The following is a 22,591-nucleotide window of genomic DNA, read 5'->3' as shown; positions in this document are numbered from 1 at the left end:
ATTTTTAGTAGAGATGGGGTTTCTCCATGTTGGCCAGGCTGGATGGCAGGTATTTTTCTACAAAGAAACAAGCTCAGTGACTTCCCCAAGGTAAAGAAGCTAGTAAATGATAAAAGCAGAGCTCATACCCAAGAAAGTTTCTCAGAACACTAGTCTTCATGACACCAAGAAAAATGTGTAACACTGAGGGGAAAAAAGAAAGGTACAGAAATGAAATTTCTATTATTAGCAAATGTCCTAACTTAATCAGCTTTAAAAAGTAATAAAATTGAATTAAAAAAAGCTGACACCTTTACTGACAGCAGAACATCACCATCCTTATCTAACAAAACAACTCAAAGTAAATCTTAAGGTTTTTTGTTTTTGTTTCTGTTTTTGTTTTTTTTTTTGAGATGGAGTCTCACTCTATCGCTAGGCTGGTGTGCAGTGGTGAGATCTCAGCTCACTGCAACCTCCACCTCCCGGGTTCAAGCGATTCTCCTGCCTCAGCCTCCTGAGTAGCTGGAACTAAAGGTGCATGCCACCACGCCCAGCTAATTTTTGTATTTTTAGTAGAGATGGGGTTTCACCATGTCGGCCAGGATGGTCTTGATTTCTTGACTTTGCAATCCTCCCACCTCGGCCTCCCAAAGTGCTGGGATTACAGGCGTGAGCCACCGTGCCCAGCCGTCTCAAGGTATTTTTATACAGATATTCTAGGAATCACTTCATGTAACAATTTCAAATGTGTCAAGAAACTCAGAAAGTATTAGAAATGGCAGGACTACTCATCACAAGCTGAAAAGCCATTTTGAGCTGAAGCTTAATGGAGCAGTACTTAGCTAAGATCAAGAGATGTGTCCCATGTGGAGGAAAAAAGTGAAAAAAAAAGTATATTCTTCTTTTCTTTTGTGCTCTAGTAACTTCTGAAGTTTCCAGTAAAGATGTGATCTGTGAAACATTATGTCAGTCAGGAAAAAGAGATCCATTGTTTTTAAAACCCAAATATTTGAAAATACCTTTCACTGTTCCATGTGATATTTATTAGAGAAAAACAGCCTTGTTTCTAGGGCACAATGTTTTACATTATAAACAATTTTCATGAAAAATCTTTTTTGCTATTAATGCCAAATATCAGAAAGTGCCATGTTTAGAACCAGGGCTTTGAATTCATTGTATCACAGAAATGTTAAGATTTCTATTTGTGGTATATGCCCAGAACATTGTGGGAATATTTAATAAAAAGCTGGATGACCCCATATTTAAACTATTTTGTAGGTAAAAAGTATATTTCATGGTAGTCCTTGTTTAGTGCATAACTTCTATGTAGCTCTTTGACAAATCACTTACTATCAGTAAGTCTTTATTTTAATTTTCCATAAATAGAGTATACTAAATGTGTAACTTACACTTAACAAGCCAGATATGTAATTTCTGGCTTGTGATATGTAATGTCAGTTTTAAGTCCTGACATTAGTACTAAGTAGATATGTTACCTTGGGCAAAACTTTGTTGGCCTCAGTTTTCTCAACTATATAAAAAAGATAATGATCTGTAGCTTGCATGGTTTTATGAAACTGGTAATAATTATGTAAATTAGATGTCAGCACCTGGTATGGTAGTAATTATGAAAATTTCATTAATTTGAAATTTAAATTTTCCTCTGGTCTTTGTAGAATCTGGAGGTGAATTGGATATTGTAGTGACCTCAAATAAAGAAGTAAAAGTTGCTGCTGTCCGAGATGCCTTCCAGGAGGTCTTTGGCTTAGCTATGGTTGTAGGGGAAGCTGGACAGTCCAATATTGCCCCACAACCAGTGGGCTATGCAGCTGGATTAAAAGTGAGTAATAGAACACCATTTTCAGGACATAGAAACTGGCATTTAATTTTTTCATAATTCTGATAATCTGTTGTCCCTATGGAGCTAATAGGCTTTTCCATACTGAAATAGCGATGAACTTTGGTTTCAGTGGACAGCCCTATTGTATTATGAAGATATAGTGGAGTTTGAATTTAAAGAAATCTAAGATAGGTTTTGATTATTGTGGGAGCGAAAGAAACATTGAGAGAGCACAAAAAGAGAGTAGTTAGTCCTAAACGAGATCTTAATCCAGCATTAACATTCAAATCAATTACTGAGATGATAATATCCCTTGAATCCCATAAGCTTTTTGTTATCCCTATTGATAATGCTTAAAAATGTGTAAGGTCTAAGAATTCCATCCTCTCTTTCATACTTTATTTTCCTCTCTTTGTATTATTACCAGCATATAGTCATACAAGAACAAATAAACAGTTCATTGGCATACAAACATCTTTCCCACCTTGAAAAAGAAAGAAAAAACCAAAGGAAACCCCAACAAATTCTTTGACCTCCCTTCCTCTATAGCTTAATGACCTGTTTTGCTTCCTTTTGCAGCTAAACTCCAAAGAGTTGCCAGCACTTTTCTTATATCCTTTTCACATTCAGTTAAGTCTGCCTCAGTTAGGCTTTCATGTCCAGCACTCCACTGATAGTGCTCTCAAGCTCATGCTAATGTTCTCCATCTTATTTGACTTATCAGAGGCTTTTGAGACAGTTGATCATGCACTTCTCTTTAATGCTTTTTTCGCTTGACTTCCAGGATACCACACTTTAGTTTTTCCTCCTTCATTGATTGCTTGCTCCTTCTGTACTTCCTTTGCTGATTCCTCCTCTTTCCAGTCTTCTGACGGTCACCTTCTCCTTATCAGTTAACTCTCAGACTATCCCGTGGCTTTAAGTACCATCTCTGTGCTGACAGTACCAAATTTAAATTTCCACCTAAGACCTTTCTGTAGATTCTTGATTTATATATAAGTTGACTTTTTGACAACTTTACTTGAATATCTCAAACTTAATATGTCTAGAACTTAACTTCTTTCCTCCACATTTGCTCCCTCTAGCCTTCTCCAACTTAATTGATGGCAGTTCTATCCTTCCGTTTTCTCAGGCAAGAAACCTTGGAGTCAGCCCTGACTTCTGTCATTACCCACTTCTCATCCATCAAGAAATCTTATTTGTAAGACAGACAGTTCTTGTTTTTCAACATAATTATGTTCTATAAGGTTGCTACACACTGAATTCATGAATACTGAGCCATTGCTCCCAGGGGAGATATGATGGTTAGGTCCCTGTGGCCCTCTGGTCACATTTTTGCCAACCTGTCAATACGTAACTTTGTTTTATGCTTCCTTCTGTTTAAATACATTTTTATATACATACATGCACATATTTTTGATTCATTAATATTGAACTCTCACAGTCAGCAGTACTATAACTCATGCTTGAATGCAGCTTATTTAACACAACTCGTTTTCTCAGTAAGGCATATCATAATTTTCTGCTTAGCAACACTACTGCGCTCCAGCACTACACTTGGGGGCCATTTGAAAACAGCAGTTAACATCGACAAACACAAAGATGCAAAAAAGAGGTGCTAAATAGACCCCAAAAAGGATACCTGTTTACATTATGTCAGCTGAAAGAAGAAGACAGGGCCCTGCCTTGTTCAACCTCAGCTAGGAATGTATGCATCAGGCAACTCAAATTTCTCATATCTCTGTGCATGTCCAATTTTGAGGTTGTAAATAAATTTCAGTGTGTAGTCAACTTCACAATTACGTAGAATCCACAAAAATAATAGGATCAACTGTATTTATGTTTAAGGATAAATGCATTTTCATATATGACATTCTGTTACTTAAAGGAGCTTATAATAGCCTGCATTTATTGAGACCATCCCATGAGCCAGGCACATAGACCCTTTACCTGCATTCATTTAATGCCTATAAAGCATTGGAATGAGGTAATTGACATAGCATATTTCACTGGGGAAAAAGTCTGTTGCATTAATTATAATTAGTCACTAAACACAAACCCACACTGACACTAGATTATTTTTAATTCTACTAGGTAGTGCTACATAGGTTTGAGGTGCTCTTTGAGTTGTATTTAGTACTTTATTTAAATAGAATATGAAGTCCTTTTCTTTTACACATATGTGTACTCACTGCAAAACCACTTTTCTGTATTAGGGTCTATTAGGCAGTAGTTATACTCTATGTAAATGTAATGCATTGTATATAATATGAATTAAATTACGTGTTTTCTGCCTTTTCACCTTTGACAGTGGTCTGTCCTTACACACACAGCAGAGCTGCCAAAAGCACATGCACTTTGAAATGCTTCTTTTCTGTAGTAGGTTTCTCTTGAATTCGAGCCCTAGTGTACATTGCCAATAAGATTTTCTTTGGTCGTAGGTGTTTAGACTTAATAAAATTTAGCAAAACTAACTGATGGCTGTAGGGTTTGAATGAAATCTAGAAATGAAAAAAAAAATACAGTAAATGGGTAAAATAAGTATGTATACATCATTGTACATTAAACCAGTCATGTATATATACACACATATATATATATACACAGACATATATATGATAAACCATAAGCATTTATATGGTCGATTTTTAGTTGAAAGACTAGAACATGTCACATACTTAGATTGAGAATGTGTTTCAAGATTTCCCAGGAGGTTTTGCAAGTTGGAAAGAGTTTATAGGTCTAAGAAGGAAGACTTTTCAAGATTTAGTTGCAGAGAGTAAACTGAAAAAAATCCTAAATAGAAATAGGTTATTAGACAAAATAGTGAGTTCATTTCACTGAAATTAGAGACTAAAATGAGGGTTTTCTCTAAATTGTGAAGCATTATATAAATGTGATATGGAAGCTGGTAACCTTATTTGATGGAAATTATTGTAGTTGCATTTATCTTGTTATAATAGCATTTGACAGATTATTTTACTGCTGATTTTTATCCTTCAAATTTACACATACGAATTTTTCCCACAATTTTCGGTACAAGCTCAAAACTAAAATTCATTGAAACTAATATATAAGAAAGTGATTTGTAAATTTGTCGGCTTTTTTTTCCCCAGAAACAGTAGAGGGAGCTAATGAGAAGAAAAATAATGTAGAATCTTAAGAGTATAAAATTTTAACCTGTTTTTGTTCTCCCCAATCAGATTTTATTTGAAGTAAATGGGTTTTCTGAACTAAACTTAAGTTGCCTTTTAGAAATAGGAAATTATTTAAGGATGTAAATCAGTTCAGCTAAAATTAAAGTTAGGAAGCTTCTAGAACTTTTATGCTGACTATTAACTTTATTGAAAAGCCAGTTGTAGTTATGACTACTGTTTTATATAGTTTTATATTCAACAAATATAGTATCTATAAGCATTTATGAAAATATATGAAATTTTAACTATTCACTGAACCAAGTTGCTTAGTATAAGCTCTTACAGTATTCTTCATTTCTGAAATGATTATTTTAATATGGTCTCTAAACTACCTGATTCTTGATCTCTTATATTGCTAAAAAATAAAATTTCATTCTCAAAACATTGGTAGGGACTAATATTAAAATATCTGTATTTGGAACTCCAAAAGAGGCCACATTTAATTAATGTGGTGGTCAGAGGAAAAAGAAAGGCCAGATATAACCCTGTTTTCATTTTCTTACGGATTTTATTAAAAAAAAAAAAAAAACTTGTCTACCTAGCTTATTATCCTGTTTTCTTGCAGGAACTAATTAATTTTAATTGTTTTGTGAATCCTGTGAAATATAAAGCTCTGTGCTGTAGGATAGTGAAAAATGAACAAACTGAGTCTCTGTTCCCTGGAAGCATAAAATCTAGGAATATTTTGTTGTAGTGCATAGCTGAGATACCACCTTCAAAGGGTTCGGGGATGAATCTCTTTACATCTTACTAATCCCTTAACAGTTTTACTGAATTAACGTTTACTTAAGCTTTTTAAAAATCAAACTTTAGCCATAACTGTCTCATGGGAGGAGTGAATTAAGCAAATTTGTAACATCCAGTATAAATAGTTAAGTTCATCTTATCTGTTACATTGCTTTCAAAATCAACAGCTGCCTCTTTAAGTGTTATTAGATTTCGTGATGCCATATTTGCACTATTTGTATTCTTAACATTGACCACATAGGCAGAAGCCTTTTTTTTCCTTTGTTCAGTTTTTTTATGTGGTAAGTTCTTACTGAGAACACTTATTAAGTTAGGCACTTTGCTGGAAACTAGAGGTAGAAGAGTGAGCAAAAATATACAGTCTTGGTTTTATTGTACTTTAAATCCTATCATCTTCATCTTTACAAGCCAGTATCTTAAATTGTCTTACACATTCTCGTTCAGTTGTCACTTTCTCTTCTTTATTTCAGTTGTCTCTGAAATAAATGGAGTTTTCTCGAGATGTAGCCTAGCCTTCTTAATTTTCATTTGCATGAGAATTGACCATTTAATCTGATATTCTCTGTTTAACTCTGCTGTCCTTATAAGAATTATCAATGGCTACTTTTGTTCAGACTTTTTATCTTGTGTTTTGAATACATGTTCATCACATTGTTCGTGGTTAGCTTTTATGAAATGGTTCAGATGAAAGCAAAAAACAGAAACCTTCTCCCTCAGTAATCCAGCTTTTAGTTGTCTATCACATATAATCAGTTCATGATTTTGAGTTGTCTGTATAGTGTTCTCAGCCATTCAGTTTTGCTTCTTTAATGATAATTATTTTGTTGAATAAGCTGTGGTGTAATGTATACAATGTATACATTTGCAGCTTTTTATTTTAAGTAACTGGTCATTTTGGTGCATGTATATTTAAAAGGCATCAGAAGAAAGAGAAAAACGTATTTATTTATTTATTTATTTTTGAGACGGAGTCTCACTCTGTCGCCGGGGCTGGAGTGCAGTGGCCGGATCTCAGCTCACTGCAAGCTCCGCCTCCCATATTTATTATTGATATGATTGTCTACCTGAAAAATTCAAGAGCGAGTTAACTGCAGAACTGCTAGAGCTGATAAAAACTTTGTATGTAATAAGATGACCTCTTGCCAGATCAACATTAAACAATACAGTTTTCTTAAATTATTTAATAGTAACAATCAATAAGAAAATGTAATATAAAAATAATCCACTTCACAATAGCAACCAACATCATAATGCATATGGAATAATGTGGAAGGTGTACCCCAGACTGTTGATACTGAGGAAATATAATTGTACTTTGTCATTTTTCACTCTATATTTTTGTATTGTTTGAATGTTTACAGTGAGTATATATGTGTTTGCCTATAAATTATGCATGTATTACTTGTGTAATCATAAATTAGTATGTTTAATATTTAGTAATTTGAAATGGTTTCTAACCTCTGCCATTGCTGTTTAGGGTGCCCAGGAACGGATAGATAGCTTGCGTCGAACTGGGGTGATCCATGAAAAACAGACAGCTGTGTCAGTAGAAAACTTCATTGCAGAATTGCTGCCTGACAAGTAAGAAGGTTATTATGTTTCTCTTGGAAGCAAAATATAATTGGGTCTGGGAGTTGACACTGAATACTTAGCAAAAAGTGTCTCCTGTTTTATTACCAGAGAGAAAAGTATATTTTGATGCTGGCTTATATCACTTAACTAGCTGTGTGTCTTGCATGGCTTAGCTGGCATTTCTATCCTTGTGTCTCTTTTTTAATTCTAAAATGGAGATGGTCATGCCTGCTTTCTGAGATCATGCTAATAATTACTTATTAAAATGGCAGTAAGTATAACATGATAGAGTTTGTGTGGATATAACTGACCATGAGTAGCAAACACAATTATTCACATAGTTATTCAAAGTCATGGAATGTATGGGCAAGAAGGCCTGATGGCCTGATGGCATTCACTAGGTTTGAGTTTCTAGTGAGCACTGTCTCTCCTGTACTCATCATAGAGGTTTGAGTTCCTAGTGAGCACTGTCTCTCCTGTACTCATCATAGTTTAGAAAAACTGCCAGACAGCATAATTCATAATTGTTTTTGAGGGCTATGTATTTTTAATAGGTGGCTTTTTATGGGAAACATTTTTAATTTGCTTAATTGATTTATGTTAAAGTAACTTCCCTTTGTTGAAATCTACCTTCTTTGGTAATTGCATTGTGGTTTTGTTGTTTTTATTTTTTATTTGTTTGTTCAGTGTTGAATAACAATGGGCATAGCATTTTGTGGCTTATAATATGCAAAATATATCCTCCAACTGTGAGGCATATTATAGGCCAGTGGGAGAGAAGATATATGTAGTACACAGATGAGCAGTTTTAAGTAATTATATAAAACGAAACATAATTTTATGCTGACAGGAAATATGTAAAATTTCAGTGGAGGTAACTGTGGAGATAGTGTCAGGTGAAATTCATGAATAATTAGGGCTTGAACCGAATTTTGAAGAAGAAGTGAAACTTGGCTAAATGGAGCTCTGAATTCTAGGTTGATAAGTTTCAACTTTCTATGTAAGCACTGAGAAACCATCCAGTGATTATTGTGTCACTTTTTCTGTTAACTTGTTATTGTTCACTTAATAATTAACATTAGAAATTACAATATGCCTTTTCGATGTATTATAATAAAATTATAACTTGTGATAATACTAGTACTACTATTAATACTATTCACTCCCTTTTCACCTTTTGCGGTATCATTGTTAAGTATTTTAATTCTGCATATATTTTAAGCTCTTATAACTGGTAGTGTTCTTTGCAGTCAGTATTTGTTTGTTTATTCTCTGAATTCTTTCCTGCGTTTCTGTTTTTCTGTCTGGGGTCATTTTTCTTCTAAAGGAAGCCTAAAGTACTTAAACCTTTGATAATACATTACAGTTCAGAGCTGCTCACTACCAGTTCTCTCAGCTTTTGTTTATCTGAAAGTGCTTTAATTCATCTTTATTTTTGCTGGATGTAGAAGTCTAGGTCGGCAGTTTATTTTCTTTCAGCACTTTAAAAATGTCATGATATTGTTTTCTGGCTTCCGTCATTTCTGTTAAAAAGTCTTCTCTCCATCTTCTTGTGTATTATCTCTGTGAAGATAATATGTTGTTTTCCCTGGCTGCTTTTAGGATTTTCTCTGTTGTTTTATTTTTTGCAGTTTTAGCCTGGTATGATTATATGTATTAGCTTGCTTGCTTGCTCTCATAATTATTTTTTTGTGGATTCACTGAGCTTCTTGATTCTGTGGATTAGTATCTTCAGTTTTGGAAATTCTTTACAGTTATGTCTTCAAAACTTGCTTCTGGCCCATTCCTCCCTCTTCTCTTTGTAGGACCTTGATTACATGCCCATTCACCTTTGACAGTGTATCACATTGTCAGATTTTTTTTCCCACTCTCTTTTTTCTCTCTGTTCTTGAGTTTTGACATTTTCTATTCACCTGTCTTCAGGTTCACTAATCCGGCCTTCTGCTGTTTCCAGCGTGTTGTTAAACTCTTACATAGAGTTCTTACCTTTTAAAACACAGATTCAATTTATCTCTTGAATGCCTATATCTTTTAATTTAGTTGGACTATCTTTACCTCTCTTTTCTTGACTATATGACCCATAGTTACTTTTAAATCCTCATTTACTAATTCCAATATCAGAGTCACTTGTGGGTCTGTTTTAGTCTCCTTTTTCCTTTTGGTTTGAATATATGGTGCTGTCTCTCTGAACGCATAGTAATCTTTGAAAACCATTGTTTAGAAAACAAAACAAACTCTAGAGTCTTTAAGTGATTTTGAGAAGTTTCATCCTTTCCTCTATAATAATAAACACAATTGTAGGGCTGTGAGGAAGGGAGGGTAATGTAGTGTACTTCAGTCAGTCTGAGCTGAGTCAAGGCTAGGTCGTTGTTCTTAGATATATTCACTGGCATCATAGGAAAAACTCTCCTCATACCTTCAGTAACACTTTTTAGGATGTCCACACCTGAAAGCTTGGTTAGTATGTTATTCATCATAGACACAACGGTCTGCAAATTATGCAAAATAAAGCAAAATAAAATTTAGCTAAGCTTGACTTTATGGAGGCTTCACAAATACATTATCTTCATTGAGAAAGTTGTTGTAGTAAAATACAAAATATCTATTAGTCTACCAAATAAAATAAATGTCATTATTTAATGTTTTTAATTTTAAACAGTTTTAGGATACGAACATTATAGACATTATAAAGTGCCATTTTAGTATTCAGCAAAGTTACTTATGTTACTCTATAGTTTACTTGGTTGTTTTTTTGAATGTGTAAATGCAAGTCTACTAATCCATTTTATATTTCATTGCATTTTATTAGATTTACATTAAAAATAGACATGAAATATTTTCCTGCTTCATATCCTTTTATTGTTTACATTCATGTTTTGAGGGTATCTGGTTGTTTCATGATTTGGGTTAGCTAAAATTTGGGTGGTACTACAATTGTTTTCACTTAAGTCATTTTTAAAATTTATCATTTTGTATAATATGTAGGTCTTTTTAAATGAAGAGAAGTGTCCTGAATTTCATGAGGCTGTTTTCAAAGACTGACTCATTGTGAACAATTCAGAAATTGTGATTAGAAGGATTTATTAGTAATGAAGAGAGTATTTGTTAGTATTTCCTCTGAGCGAACTTATTTTTTAATTTGTTATTAACTTAGTTGGGTATATATTCATGACAGAGTTGGTATTATAAAATTTCCCATATTTTAGCAAGTGACAATAGGAAGATATTACTCATTATAAGCAATTTGCATATACAATGTATGTAAATTTACTTGTTGCATATTTGAGTACCCTTACTTTGATTATTCTCCCTTCCCATGGAAAGGAAGCTTTCCATGATAAATATTTTTAAATTATTTTTTCTTTGTGGTTATTGTCTATTTTTTCCTCTTAGAATTAATACAGAGTAATTTTTTCTGTTGTTTTTATGAGTTGTCCTTTTGCAAGTTGATAAAGATTTCCTTTTTGAAATCTGTTCTATCTGAATAACAGTACTTGTTTTCTCTTTTTGTCTATTCACGATAAGTTTTATTTGGCATGTAAACCGTCTGAACTCATATTTCTGTTGCAGATGGTTTGACATTGGTTGTTTGGTGGTTGAAGATCCTGTGCATGGCATTCATCTGGAAACATTTACACAAGCCACACCAGTGCCTTTGGAATTTGTACAGCAGGTTGGTTTTCTCCTTTGCTTTTTCATTATGCTCCAGAGAAACTTGCAATATTGTTTTCGAAATAAAAATTCGTGTTCATTTTTTTGTTAGAAATAATGTTCTTGATTTTGTTTCAGTCATTTTTCTTTAGTATTTTTATTTGCTTTTTAATTTCCTGGTTCTTCCATGTTGTTTTGGTACCTTCCTCCTTTTGTTTTCCAGGTGTCTTTGAAAGGCAGTACATTACATGGTTAATCATTATTTCTCTCATTTTTTTCTTTGTTTTTGCTCTGCGTTCAGGAAAAGATTTACCTTTTCTAGTTGTTTTATGTCCACCTTTCGTTTGCTTTCCCTTTTATCTCACATTTCATTTCCACTGTTATCTCCATTTCCCGTTCCTTGATTTGATTGTCCTCCTCTTCATCTTTAGTGTTTTTAGTGAGGTCAACATTAGAAACCTTATAGGCATGTGTCTTTAGGTTTTTGGCTGAAAAATGGACCTAATAGTGTACCTATCCACACGGTTTCCAGGAGAATGTAAGTGTATGATAATCCTTATTCCTCTTTTTTTTTTTTTTTTTGGTATGTTTTCTCTAATCCTTTCATGAACGAAATGGAAGATAAATATATACTTGCATTGGAATCTCTGTGATCTTGAGTGGTATTCTATTGACTTCTTTCTGTCATTAATTTCATAAAATTTTTGTTACAGTTGTACTTTGTACATTGTTAAATATCATCTCAAAACTGCCTTTCAAACTTATTTGGGACATGAAGGCATTTGAGGATCTAAGAAAACTATTGGGCTGTTTCCCAACGAAAATGCATGTGTGTGTACTTTCATGGAAATTTGGCATATGTGTTCATATAATCCCTAAAAGTAACCTCTGGCCTACTTAGACATTTACAGTTTAGAAAGGGGGCTAAGAATTGATGCTTAGAATTTGAAATTTTACTGAAACTTTTATTCCATAATTTCATTGCAGAAGTTCAAGAAAACCTTTTTATAGATATTAACATTAAACTCATTTCACTATGAAGGTGATTAAAGGACTGTAAGTGAATACTATGTATACTGTTATGCCAGTAAATTAGAAAAATTAGGTGAAAGAGTGGATTTTCTAGGAAAATAGAAATTATGCCATAGTTAAGAGTATTAGGTTGAACCAGATACATTGTTGCCTTTGAGGGTCAGAAATCGTTACATATTGTCGGTTTCATATGATTCCACTTAATTGAAGCATTAAAATGGAAGAACTTTAACAAAAAAAAAAAATCACTGAGTACCGATGGTGTTATAAGTGAGTTCTACAAAATGTTCAGAGATAATTCTCTTGCTGTATGAGGTATCGAAAATAGAGGTAGAGGGTTTTCCAGTTAATTCTGTGAGACTAGCCTCTTTTAACTTCAAATGAAATTATAGTCCAAAGAACTAAATGTCAAAGCCATTGGTAAAATTAATAAATAAAATTCAGAAATGTATAAGAACATTATATCCTGACCATGAAAGATTTGTTCCAAGAACAGCAGAATGGTTCAACAATAGTAAATTTATGTAATTCAGTACGTGAACATCTGCATTGAAAGGAGAAAAAAGATTTTGATAAAGTTGAAGGTATTTGTTAGAAATAATCATACTAATAGCTCTTAGCTAACTAGTATTAGACGGGTATGTGTGTACTGCAAAATCAAAGCAAACTTCAGATCTAATAAATAACGTTATAATTATGAGGATGCTCCCATCACTGCCACTGTTAACATTGCTGTAGACCTGGGGTCAGCAAACAGCGGCTTACAGCCAAATCTGGCCTGCCATCTGTTTTTGTAAGTAAATTTATTGGAACACGCCCATGCCAGTTTGCTTACTTATTGTTTGTAGCTGCTTTTGTACTATAGCAGCAGAACTCAGTAGTTGCAACAGAGAATGTCTGGCCCACAAAGCCTAAAATATTTACCATCTGGCTCTTTTCAGAAAAAGTTTGCTGACTCCTGTGTTAGATGTCTGACCATTGCAAAGGACAATTTTTATCTTGTTTTTAGGAATATATACTGGAAAGAAGTAGACATGAAAGAATGAAGTGGACTTGTGTGTACCAGTACCAAAAGATAGCTATTACATATTGCTGAGTAAAAGTCAAAAACAGCAATCTAGTATGATCCCATTTACTAGCAGGGGTGTGTGTGTGTGTGCTTTAAAATTTTAGTAAGAATAGGGAAAAAGGCCTGAAAAGATACACAGCAAACTGTTAATAGTGGTTAATTCTGAATAATGGTATTTAGGGTGTTATTTGCTTTTTACTTTGCTTTTTATTCTGTTTGTTTTATTTTGTGTCATTTGGTTTTAAAATTTAGAAGATACAAAACTGTGTGCATTGAAATGTCTTCTTTTTATCCTCAGCTATTGAACTCTCCTCCCTGTTTCTTTTTATTCATTCTGAAATGTTTTACACTTTTTTGTTGGAATTTTTTAATTTAAGGGAATAGAAATCAGCCCTTCAGGTAATTAGAATTATCAGTATATATTAGTAAAAATCTGGAAATAAATTTCATACAATTTGTACTTGGTTAAACTTAAGTATAAATGATTCCCCACCCCCGTAGAAAACCCCAGCTCGTCTGGATTTTTGCCAATAATATCAAATACCTTGTTTCTAAAAAGTGTGGTCCTTGGCCTAACATCATAAGCATCACCTAGGAATTTGTTAAAATGCAAATTCTCGGGTCCTAACACAGGACTAGTGAATCAGGAGCTGCATTTTAACAAGATATTCAGGGGATTCATATGCATGCCATAGTTTGAGAAGCACAGTTTTACTGGTGTCTCTGAGGACCTTAGTAGTATATCTGCTGTTTATCTTCTTTGAAATATAGTGAAATCCTGATACTGTGGTATACACGTTGGAAAAGAGTACCTAGAGCAGGGGTTCCCAAGTGCTGGACTGTTTGCATAAGATTTACTTGGAAACTATTTTATGTATGTAATACTGTACTGTTTCTCTTGAAACCAGCTGTAGAGTTTCCAATTCAGTTATCTTGGTGTGTCAGTTATCTATCTTAGTGGGATGTGAGAAACTGGATATTGTTAAAAAAAAAAAAAAAAAAAAAGAAAGAAAGAAAAGAAAAAGAAGAAACAAGAGCTCCTCAGGTGATTGTAATACATGGCACATTTGGTAGTCGTATAACTGTGTAGATCCGTTCTAGATGTGGCTATACTCCTCTGGACTATACCTAACACCCTAAAACAGAAAAAACATATCATTCTTGGATATCAAGCAATGAGTTTATTCTTCTTTCATTCCTTTGTAGATGAATAAATGATATGAATAGGAGCAAATATAAGTTGAGTCAATTAGGAATGTTGCATCAGTGGTTGATGTTGTCCTGGACTGGATATTATTTGATACATATTAATAAGTGAATTACATTTCCAGAGATAATTTCCATAATTGAGCAACTCTTTTCTGAATGGATTTAAGCCTTAATTTGCAGTTTTCTTCTTTCGGGTTGAAATTTTATTACTATAAAAGATAACTGTAGCACTGATTTTAGTACCAATCTTACTATTAACCTGAAGTGACACTTAATTTAGAATAGGAACTTAGACCTTCCGACTGTTAGCCCCATTAATGGGGATATTTTTTAAAAAGTAGATGTGTGTAATATTACATTGATTGTGTTCTAGCATTGTAACTTGATATAATTGGCAGCCTAGCTGTATTTCTCAGAGTTTGTCATAATCTATATTTAAAATAACATGAAATACTTTGAAATGTCACTTATAGCTAGTTCAATGATATTTTTAAATGTATTATAAGTAATATCAATTTCATCTTTCCATAGGCTCAAAGTCTAACTCCCCAGGACTACAATCTGAGGTGGTCAGGCCTTTTGGTGACAGTGGGTGAAGTCCTGGAAAAGAGTTTACTGAATGTCAGCCGGACTGATTGGCACATGGCGTTTACTGGGATGTCTCGTCGGCAGATGATCTACAGTGCAGCCAGAGCAATAGCAGGCATGTATAAACAGCGCCTGCCACCCAGGACAGTGTGAGAGGAGACTTACTTAGGAGACTGAGATTTTCCCCCCACTTTTAGCTTGGTGTTAAAGAAGCGGTTGTTCCTTCCTAAATTGAATAGCCTAAATGAATCCAGTAGTTCTTATCGTTTTCCTGTAGGCTGCAATTTTTCTTTTTCTAGAAAGGCATTGTGTCATTCCAGTAGACAAAAAGAAACAAATCCTTTTTATAGTCATATCATTTCACCTATCGTAGTTCTCAAAAAAGAAAATATACAAATATATTTACAGCACAGTTTAACATACCAAATTTATAAGGTGGAAATTCACGTGCAAAGACATTTAACTTAATGCCATGTACTTGATTATTTTGTTCTTTAAAGAAGACATTATTAAAGAACATGTTGGTTGAATGTTTATAAAAGCATGATTTCTTTTGGCTTCATCTCTTTTCCTGTCAGTTTTTGATGCCTTTTGTATGTGCACACGATCTCAGGGCTGGTGCTGAGCAGCCTGCTCAACAGTCAACTATAAGACACTTACTTGTAGGGAGATGTTCCACATTTCCGTGCGTGTTTCAGTAATATGGGCCAAAATAATGGAATTGGTCATTTTCTTTTTTGGCCATCATGTACACATATAATCTGGAAAATCATACCTTTTTCAATTTTAAACATAACTTTTGGCATTCCCAGATTTATACTATGAACATTGGGATAACACATTTTATTTTTTCATTGCTATATGACAGCTAAAGGGCAAATGATTCAAGTATATTTTAAATCAGAAGTATTCAAGTTATTTTTGTATAATGCTGTTCAGTATTTCCAAGAATAAACTCTGACAACAGCCATTGTTTCTGCTTCCACTCATACTCTCTGAACATTTTAATAGAGAAATTTTTGAGAGAGGGTTACTTTATTGCTTATGGGATAGTATGTCTCTTACTTTAATTAAGGTTACTTACTTGGTTTGCCTTAAGCATTACTTTTTTAACTTTGTGCCATTTGGCCTTTACTTTTTATGGATGTTTTCAAAGAAACTTATTTTATATTCAATCTAGTTTATTTGGTCTATTGTGTTTCTATTTAGTGGAAGCCTTTTCCCCTCAAAAAATATATTTTATCATTTTTGGACTTACATAAATCATAATTAAATAAATTTTTTTTCTTATTACTGTTGAACTTTGTATATACAAGTTCAAATAACTTTTTCAAAGATAGTTTCTTATATAAATGTAATTTAATTTTTTTACTCTTCTATACAGTTCTTTAGATGTAAAAGAATTAGCACAGTCTCTGGCAGTTTTATAAAAGCTATTGAAGCTCTTGTCCTGCACTGTTTTTAGGTATCAGGTTTGTTTTGTATTAATGCCACTTCAAGTCATTATTTGGTTTCTGCTATTTTTTTACCTGAGGATAAGAAGAATGAATATTAAATTTGAATATTAAATATATGTTACTTTTCAAGCGCTGTGTAATGACTATTCAGTGAATATCAGACTTCTGTGTCATTAAAAGTCGTCAGAGACAGCAGAGAGAGGTTACAGGTTGCCTTGGTGCACTTTTGTCCAGGAGTAACAGGGACAGAATAGTTTCTTTTCCTTCCTTCAAGTACAAGAAGCTTTCTCTACCATTTGCTTCTATACTTTATTTTAAAAGCTATCCTTTTCTAGTACTATTTTATCATGGCAGTGGCATGATCACAAAACAGTCTTTCATTACAAACTGAAGGGAAGCATGTCCTTACTTAAAATAGTTCTGCTGCTTTCCCTCCTATCGTAAGGAAATTTTACAGATTCTAAAAATATCTTAGTTTTTTGATTTTTATTTTACCAAGTCACAAATGTCTTTTTGATGTTTTGAGAATTGTTCTCATAGAATCACAAACATTGACATTTCATTAGATGATTATTTTCCTAGAATCCCCAAAGAGCAGTGGCAGAGTTACCATGGCTTGGTTGAAGCTAGATAATTTTCCTGCCCGTGGTGGCTTGGTAAGCCTTCTGCTCGGAACAGTGTGAGTGGGTGAGGAAGATGAGAGACGGGCACATGGAAGAGAGAAATACATGAACTGGTCTGGCCTCTCTGGTTCTGTTTTTGGCCCAGAGTTTTTGAAAAGCAGCAGAGAATGACTGACTTCACATGCTCAGCTTTCTCAGCCTTTTGTTTATTTTGTTGTCCTTAGATTTCCCTGTTGTAAAAGGGGCAAGAAAAGTAACTCATTATCTCTAACACACCATGGCAGCTTAGCCAGATAGTCTTGGTGGTGGTGGAGGCATAAGATATGCTGATCATCAATCTGAGGCCAGTTTCCTTCACTCATCATCTAGCCCAAGTGTTCTGTTCTCTTCCTGCCCGTTTCCTTGTAACTCCTGCTCTAGCCTTGGTGGAGCGGGAGTGCTATTTGCTTTTGTTCTCCCTCTGTCTTAGGAAAAGCCATCTTTAATATAGTTCTTCACCACTGTTGGGGCTGTTTTGTGATTTTTTTTTCTTCCGAAGAGCTCTTGTATTTTATATTTTGTATATAAAATTTTGTATTTTAATCCAAATTATTGCATTTTATAAGCTTGTATACATATATTTAATTATTGTGAAAGGAAACAGAATGCAGGAAAAGTAATTTAATATCAACCTCAGTTGACAGGGTGCTCAGATTATTCAGTTCGGGATCTTCCTTTTGTTAGGTTTTTGAGATAACCCTAGACCTAAACTGTGTCACAGACTTCTGAATGTTTAGGCAGTGCTAGTAGTTTCCTCATCCGATTCTGTTGTTATTACTTTCCTATTCTTTGTTCCTCTTTCTTCTGAAGATTAAAGAAGTTGAAAATTGAGGTGGATAAATACAGACAAAAAGATAGTGTGATAGTATAAGTAAAAGTGCAGATGAAGGTGTGTTGTATACATCCATTCAAAATTATGCAAGTTAGTAATTACTCAGGGTTAACGAAATTACTTTAATATGCTTTTGAATCTACTCTGTTCCTTGGCTAGAAAAAATTATAAATAGGACTTTGTAATTCGTGAAGCCAAATTGATAATATTCTATGTTCTAAAAGTTGTTGAGCTATACATAAATTATTAAGAAATATGGATTTTTATTCCCTGGATATGGTGTTCATTTTATGATATTACACAGGATGATGTATTGGGTAAAATCAGTTTTGTAAGTATGTAAATACGTCATAAATAAATAATGCTTTGACTTATTTCCCAAGTTGTATAGTGATTTTTTTAAAATGCTAGTTTATATTGAAAGGACACGTATTTGTTTTTTATCTAAATTTGTTACTGGCTGCCAAGAATTCTTACACAACAGCAACTTAACCACCATATTTCTAGTGGAACTGGAACATTTACATATACTAGAGTTGTTAACTTCAGGGTCCAAGAACTCAAAATATTTAGAGGAGAGGATACATTGGAGATAAAGGTAATAGGCAAGAAGTTAAGGCCTATGGTCATGAGGACACTTCTTGAGTATTGGGTTTTCGAGTAGTTTTATTTCTTAGAGTAGTTTCAGTGCACAGCAGAATTAATTTAAAAGGAGGGAAAGTACAGAGATTTCCCATATATCTCTTTCCCCTGCATATGCATAGCTTCTTCCCCCATTATCAACACTCCCCACCAGAGTGATCCATAATCAATGAACAATAAACCATCGATGAACCTGCATTGACCTGTCATCTCCCATAATCCATTGTTTACCTTAGGCTTCACTCTTAGTGTTGTACATTCTTGTGGGTTTAGTCAAGTGTATAATGACATGTATCCATCATTATAATATTGTAGGAGATTTTCACTGTCCTAAAAACACTGCATGTTTTTCTGTCCCCCAACCCCTGGCTGTCACTAATCTTTTAACTGTCTCTATAGTGTTGCCTTTTCCAGAATGTTATATAGTCGAATAATACAGGATGTAACCTTTTCAGATTGGCTTCTTACATTTAGTAATACATATTTAAGATTCTTCCACGTCTTGTCATGGCTTGGTAATTTATTTCTTTTTAGTGCTGGATAATATTCTATCATCCAGATGTTCCACAGATTACTTACCTGTTTGCCTACTGAAGGACATCTTGGTTGTATCAAGTTTCGACAATTTTGAGTAAAGCTGCTACAAACGTCTGTGTGCAGGTTTTTGTATGGACTATTTTTAGCTCATTTGGTTAGTAAATACCAAGGAGTGCCATTGCTGGATGTATGATAAGAGAATGCTTAGTTTTGTAAGAAGCCACCAAACTGTCTTGTATAGTGGCTGTATTGTTCCCCCCTCCCCCGTTTATTTTGTACTATATTTGGTATTTTGAGTTTATGATCTCAGGCTAAGAGATTTTTGTCTTGATTTGGCCAAATTTGGGGCAGGGGAGCAGGAGATACCAGAAAACAACAGAATATTGATTGGGGGAACGGGCTGCTGGGTGGGGTTTCTTGGTTGGTTGTCGGAAGACAATAATATTGTTTTAAATAGACCAGAAGAATACCAGTTCAGGACCTGGGAAAGACCCTGTTTCTTATATTTAATTTCAGAATTAACTGGAGGAAAAAAAAAATATGTTGGCAATAGAAACAAAATTGACAAAACGATATCAAGGAAGTTTAAAAATTTACAGAGGAAGGAAATCTTATAAATTATACTAAAGTGAGCTTATTTTAAGAAAAATCTCGGCCGGGCGCGGTGGCTCAAGCCTGTAATCCCAGCACTTTGGGAGGCCGAGGCGGGCGGATCACAAGGTCAGGAGGTCGAGACCATCCTGGCTAACACAGTGAAACCCCGTCTCCACTTAAAAAATACAAAAAATTAGCCGGGCGAGATGGCGGGCGCCTGTAGTCCCAGCTACTCGGGAGGCTGAGGCGGGAGAATGGCTTGGACCCGGGAGGTGGAGCTTGCAGTGAGCTGAGATCCGGCCACTGCACTCCAGCCTGGGCGACAGAGCGAGACTCCGTCTCAAAAAAAAAAAAAAAAAAAAAAAAAAAGAAAAATCTCACATTTTCTTAAGAATAGCGGTAACACTCGTTTTTAAGAATTTTTTTTAAAATTTTCTTTAAAAAAAGCTGTAAGGAGTGAGAAACAAACATGTAAGTTTCTATTAGGCACTGGAGTAGAAGCTTAAACCAACATTATGTTATTGAGCCCGCAGATATTTTTACTCCTGTTTTTATAGATAAGGTAACTGAAACTTAGATTAAACTACTTGCCCAATATCACAAAACAAATGAATCACAGAGAATTTAAACAGTACGTGACTTGCTGAACCAGTCTCTTCCCACCATCCTGAATATTTACTTCAGGAAGTTATGGGTATATAATTAATCCTATATTTGTTGATTGTAAGTGAATTCAAATAATGGCATGAGGACTTTTCCTTAGTTTACTTTTAATCTTACACTATTATGTTTAGTGAAAACTATTTCTACTCCATATTTTTCTTTTGAGTTTGACAGGGCTGCTTTGGGCTTTCCTGCTGGTATGAAACTATGTTCTTGACATTTGGATATCCTCCCCAATTTGAGAAACCATTAACTAGGTTTGAGTATCATTTTTAGGATAAAAGCCACAAATGTTCTCTAGTGACATCAGGAAGGTATTTGAAGAAAATTTCTTCTTAAACTAGTCTTCAAGCAAGGTACTGAACGCATGTCTTTTAAAATATTTAAAAATTACTTTTGTTATTGACATGTACATGTAGGCAACTACATAAATCACAAATGAATTATCACAACATGGATACACTCAGGTAACCACTGCTCCAATAAAAAAAAAAATAGACCAGCATCCCAGAGCACCGTTAGACCTCCTGAAATCACAGTCTCCACCTTCCCTGCTAAGATAACCAATACCTTAAATTCTAACAGAGATAGTCTTGCTGGTTGTTGAATTCAATATAAATGGAATCCTAAGATGCATTCTTTTACCCCTGACTTCTTTTCTTCAACATTACGTTTGCATAAATCATTTGTGTTGTATATAGTGGTATTTGCTTATTTGTCTTGCATAGTGTTATGCAAGTTACAGTGTTCTGTTGTCTGAATATACCACAATGTATTTATCTTTTGTTGCTGAACAATTAGATTGTTTCCAGTTTTTTTGGTTGTAATGAATACAGCCCTGGTTATCTTGTACAATTCTTTTGATCCACATATGTGACATTTGTGTTGGAAATACAGATAAGATGAATTGCTGGGGCATAAAGTATGCATATGTCAATTTTACTAGGTATGGCCAAAATATTTTCTAACTATGCCTAAATTGACCCTCCCATCATTACTATGATGTTATTTCTACTTGCTATATATCCTTGTAAACACTGTATCCTTGTCAAAAGACTTGAAGTCTCTTAAAATTAATTATATTGTGGTTTTAATTTGCTTTTCTCTGACATTAAGGAGAAAGTTGAGCAACTTTTCATACATTTGCCATTTGGATGTCCTTTGTGAGGCATCAGGTTTCCTGCCCATTTTTCCCTTGAGTTTTCTCTATTTCTTAACTGATTTTTAGAAGTTCTTTGTATACTCTAGGTACTATGAGTTGCTGATGTCTTCACTTTTTATTTCTGTAGTGATATCGTTCAGCGAGCAAAAGTTTAAAATCATAACATACAGGTGGTATCGCTCTCTTTTTTTATGGTTAGTGCAATTTGTCCTGTTTTAAAAACACCTTTTCTTACCCCAAGTTCTTAAAGACATTCTATGTTGACTTATAAAAAATTTTATTATGTTTTAGTTTTCACAGGTGAGATGGGAAAGTCTCCTGGAATTATTTTGCATGCCTGTGTGTGGTGTGAAATAAGGGTTCAATTAAAAGTGTTCCCCTCCAAAGTGGATATCCTGTTGTCTTGACATCATTTATTGAAAGGACCATCCTTGGATTTATTGGACACATTAACTGAGTTGACAATCTTCTACCATGTGTGTTCCCTCTTCACCCTTCTCTAAATAATTCTAAATGTATTTAAAAGTCTCAGTATACAATATTGGTTTTGTTTAGAGTCAACATTGATTTATATTTCCCTACATTTTACCCTTCCCATTGCTCTCTATTCCGGTGTTTCTCAGCTTCCTCTTGTGATTACTTTCCCTTTACCCTGAAGAAAACCTCTTTATAACGTCCTTTACTGTGGATCTTACGGTGATGAACATCCTTGCTTTCTTGTTTCATTTGAAAATGTTTTTATTTCATACTCATTTTTGAATGATATTTTCACTGGATATAGAGTTCTAGTTCATTATATAGCCTATCAATATCTGTTTTTGTTTTTGAGATGGAGTTTTGCCCTTGTTGCCCAGGGTGGAGTGCAGTGGTGGGATCTCAGTTCACTGCAACTTCTGCCTCCCAGGTTCAGGTGATTCTACTGCCTCAGCCTCCCAAGTAGCTGGGATTACAGGTGCCTGCCACCGCGCCCGGCTAATTTTTTGTATTTTTAGTAGAGACGGGGTTTACCGTGTTGGCCAGACTGATCTTGAACTCCTGACCTCAAGTGATCTGCCCGGCTTGGCCTCTCAAAGTTCCGGGATTACAGGCCTGGCCACCTATCAATATCTGTCTTCTATTGATTCTCTTCATGAACCAATGATCAGTCTTATTGTTGCT

At 34.3% G+C, this 22,591-nt stretch overlaps 1 protein-coding gene across 3 annotated transcripts in view; it reads left to right on the top strand.

Annotated features, from left to right (window-relative positions):
• PRRC1 (proline rich coiled-coil 1) overlaps positions 1 to 18,214 on the top strand; it is a 32,420-nt gene extending 14,206 nt beyond the window's left edge. For all 3 annotated transcript variants that reach the window (XM_010360194.2, XM_030927419.1, XM_030927420.1), the window contains 4 exons: positions 1,656 to 1,819; positions 7,241 to 7,344; positions 10,906 to 11,008; positions 14,828 to 18,214. In XM_010360194.2, coding sequence (XP_010358496.1) covers positions 1,656 to 1,819; positions 7,241 to 7,344; positions 10,906 to 11,008; positions 14,828 to 15,037 — 581 coding nt within the window. In that variant the 3' untranslated portion in view covers positions 15,038 to 18,214. The remainder of the gene's footprint in view (positions 1 to 1,655; positions 1,820 to 7,240; positions 7,345 to 10,905; positions 11,009 to 14,827) is intronic.
• Positions 18,215 to 22,591: the final 4,377 nt, after the last annotated feature.

The sequence above is a fragment of the Rhinopithecus roxellana genome, chromosome 3, assembly GCF_007565055.1.
Source record: "Rhinopithecus roxellana isolate Shanxi Qingling chromosome 3, ASM756505v1, whole genome shotgun sequence".
Classification (NCBI taxonomy): domain Eukaryota; kingdom Metazoa; phylum Chordata; class Mammalia; order Primates; family Cercopithecidae; genus Rhinopithecus; species Rhinopithecus roxellana.
The sequence above is the reverse complement of the archived record's forward strand: the minus strand, read 5'-3'. Positions and strand labels throughout refer to the sequence as shown.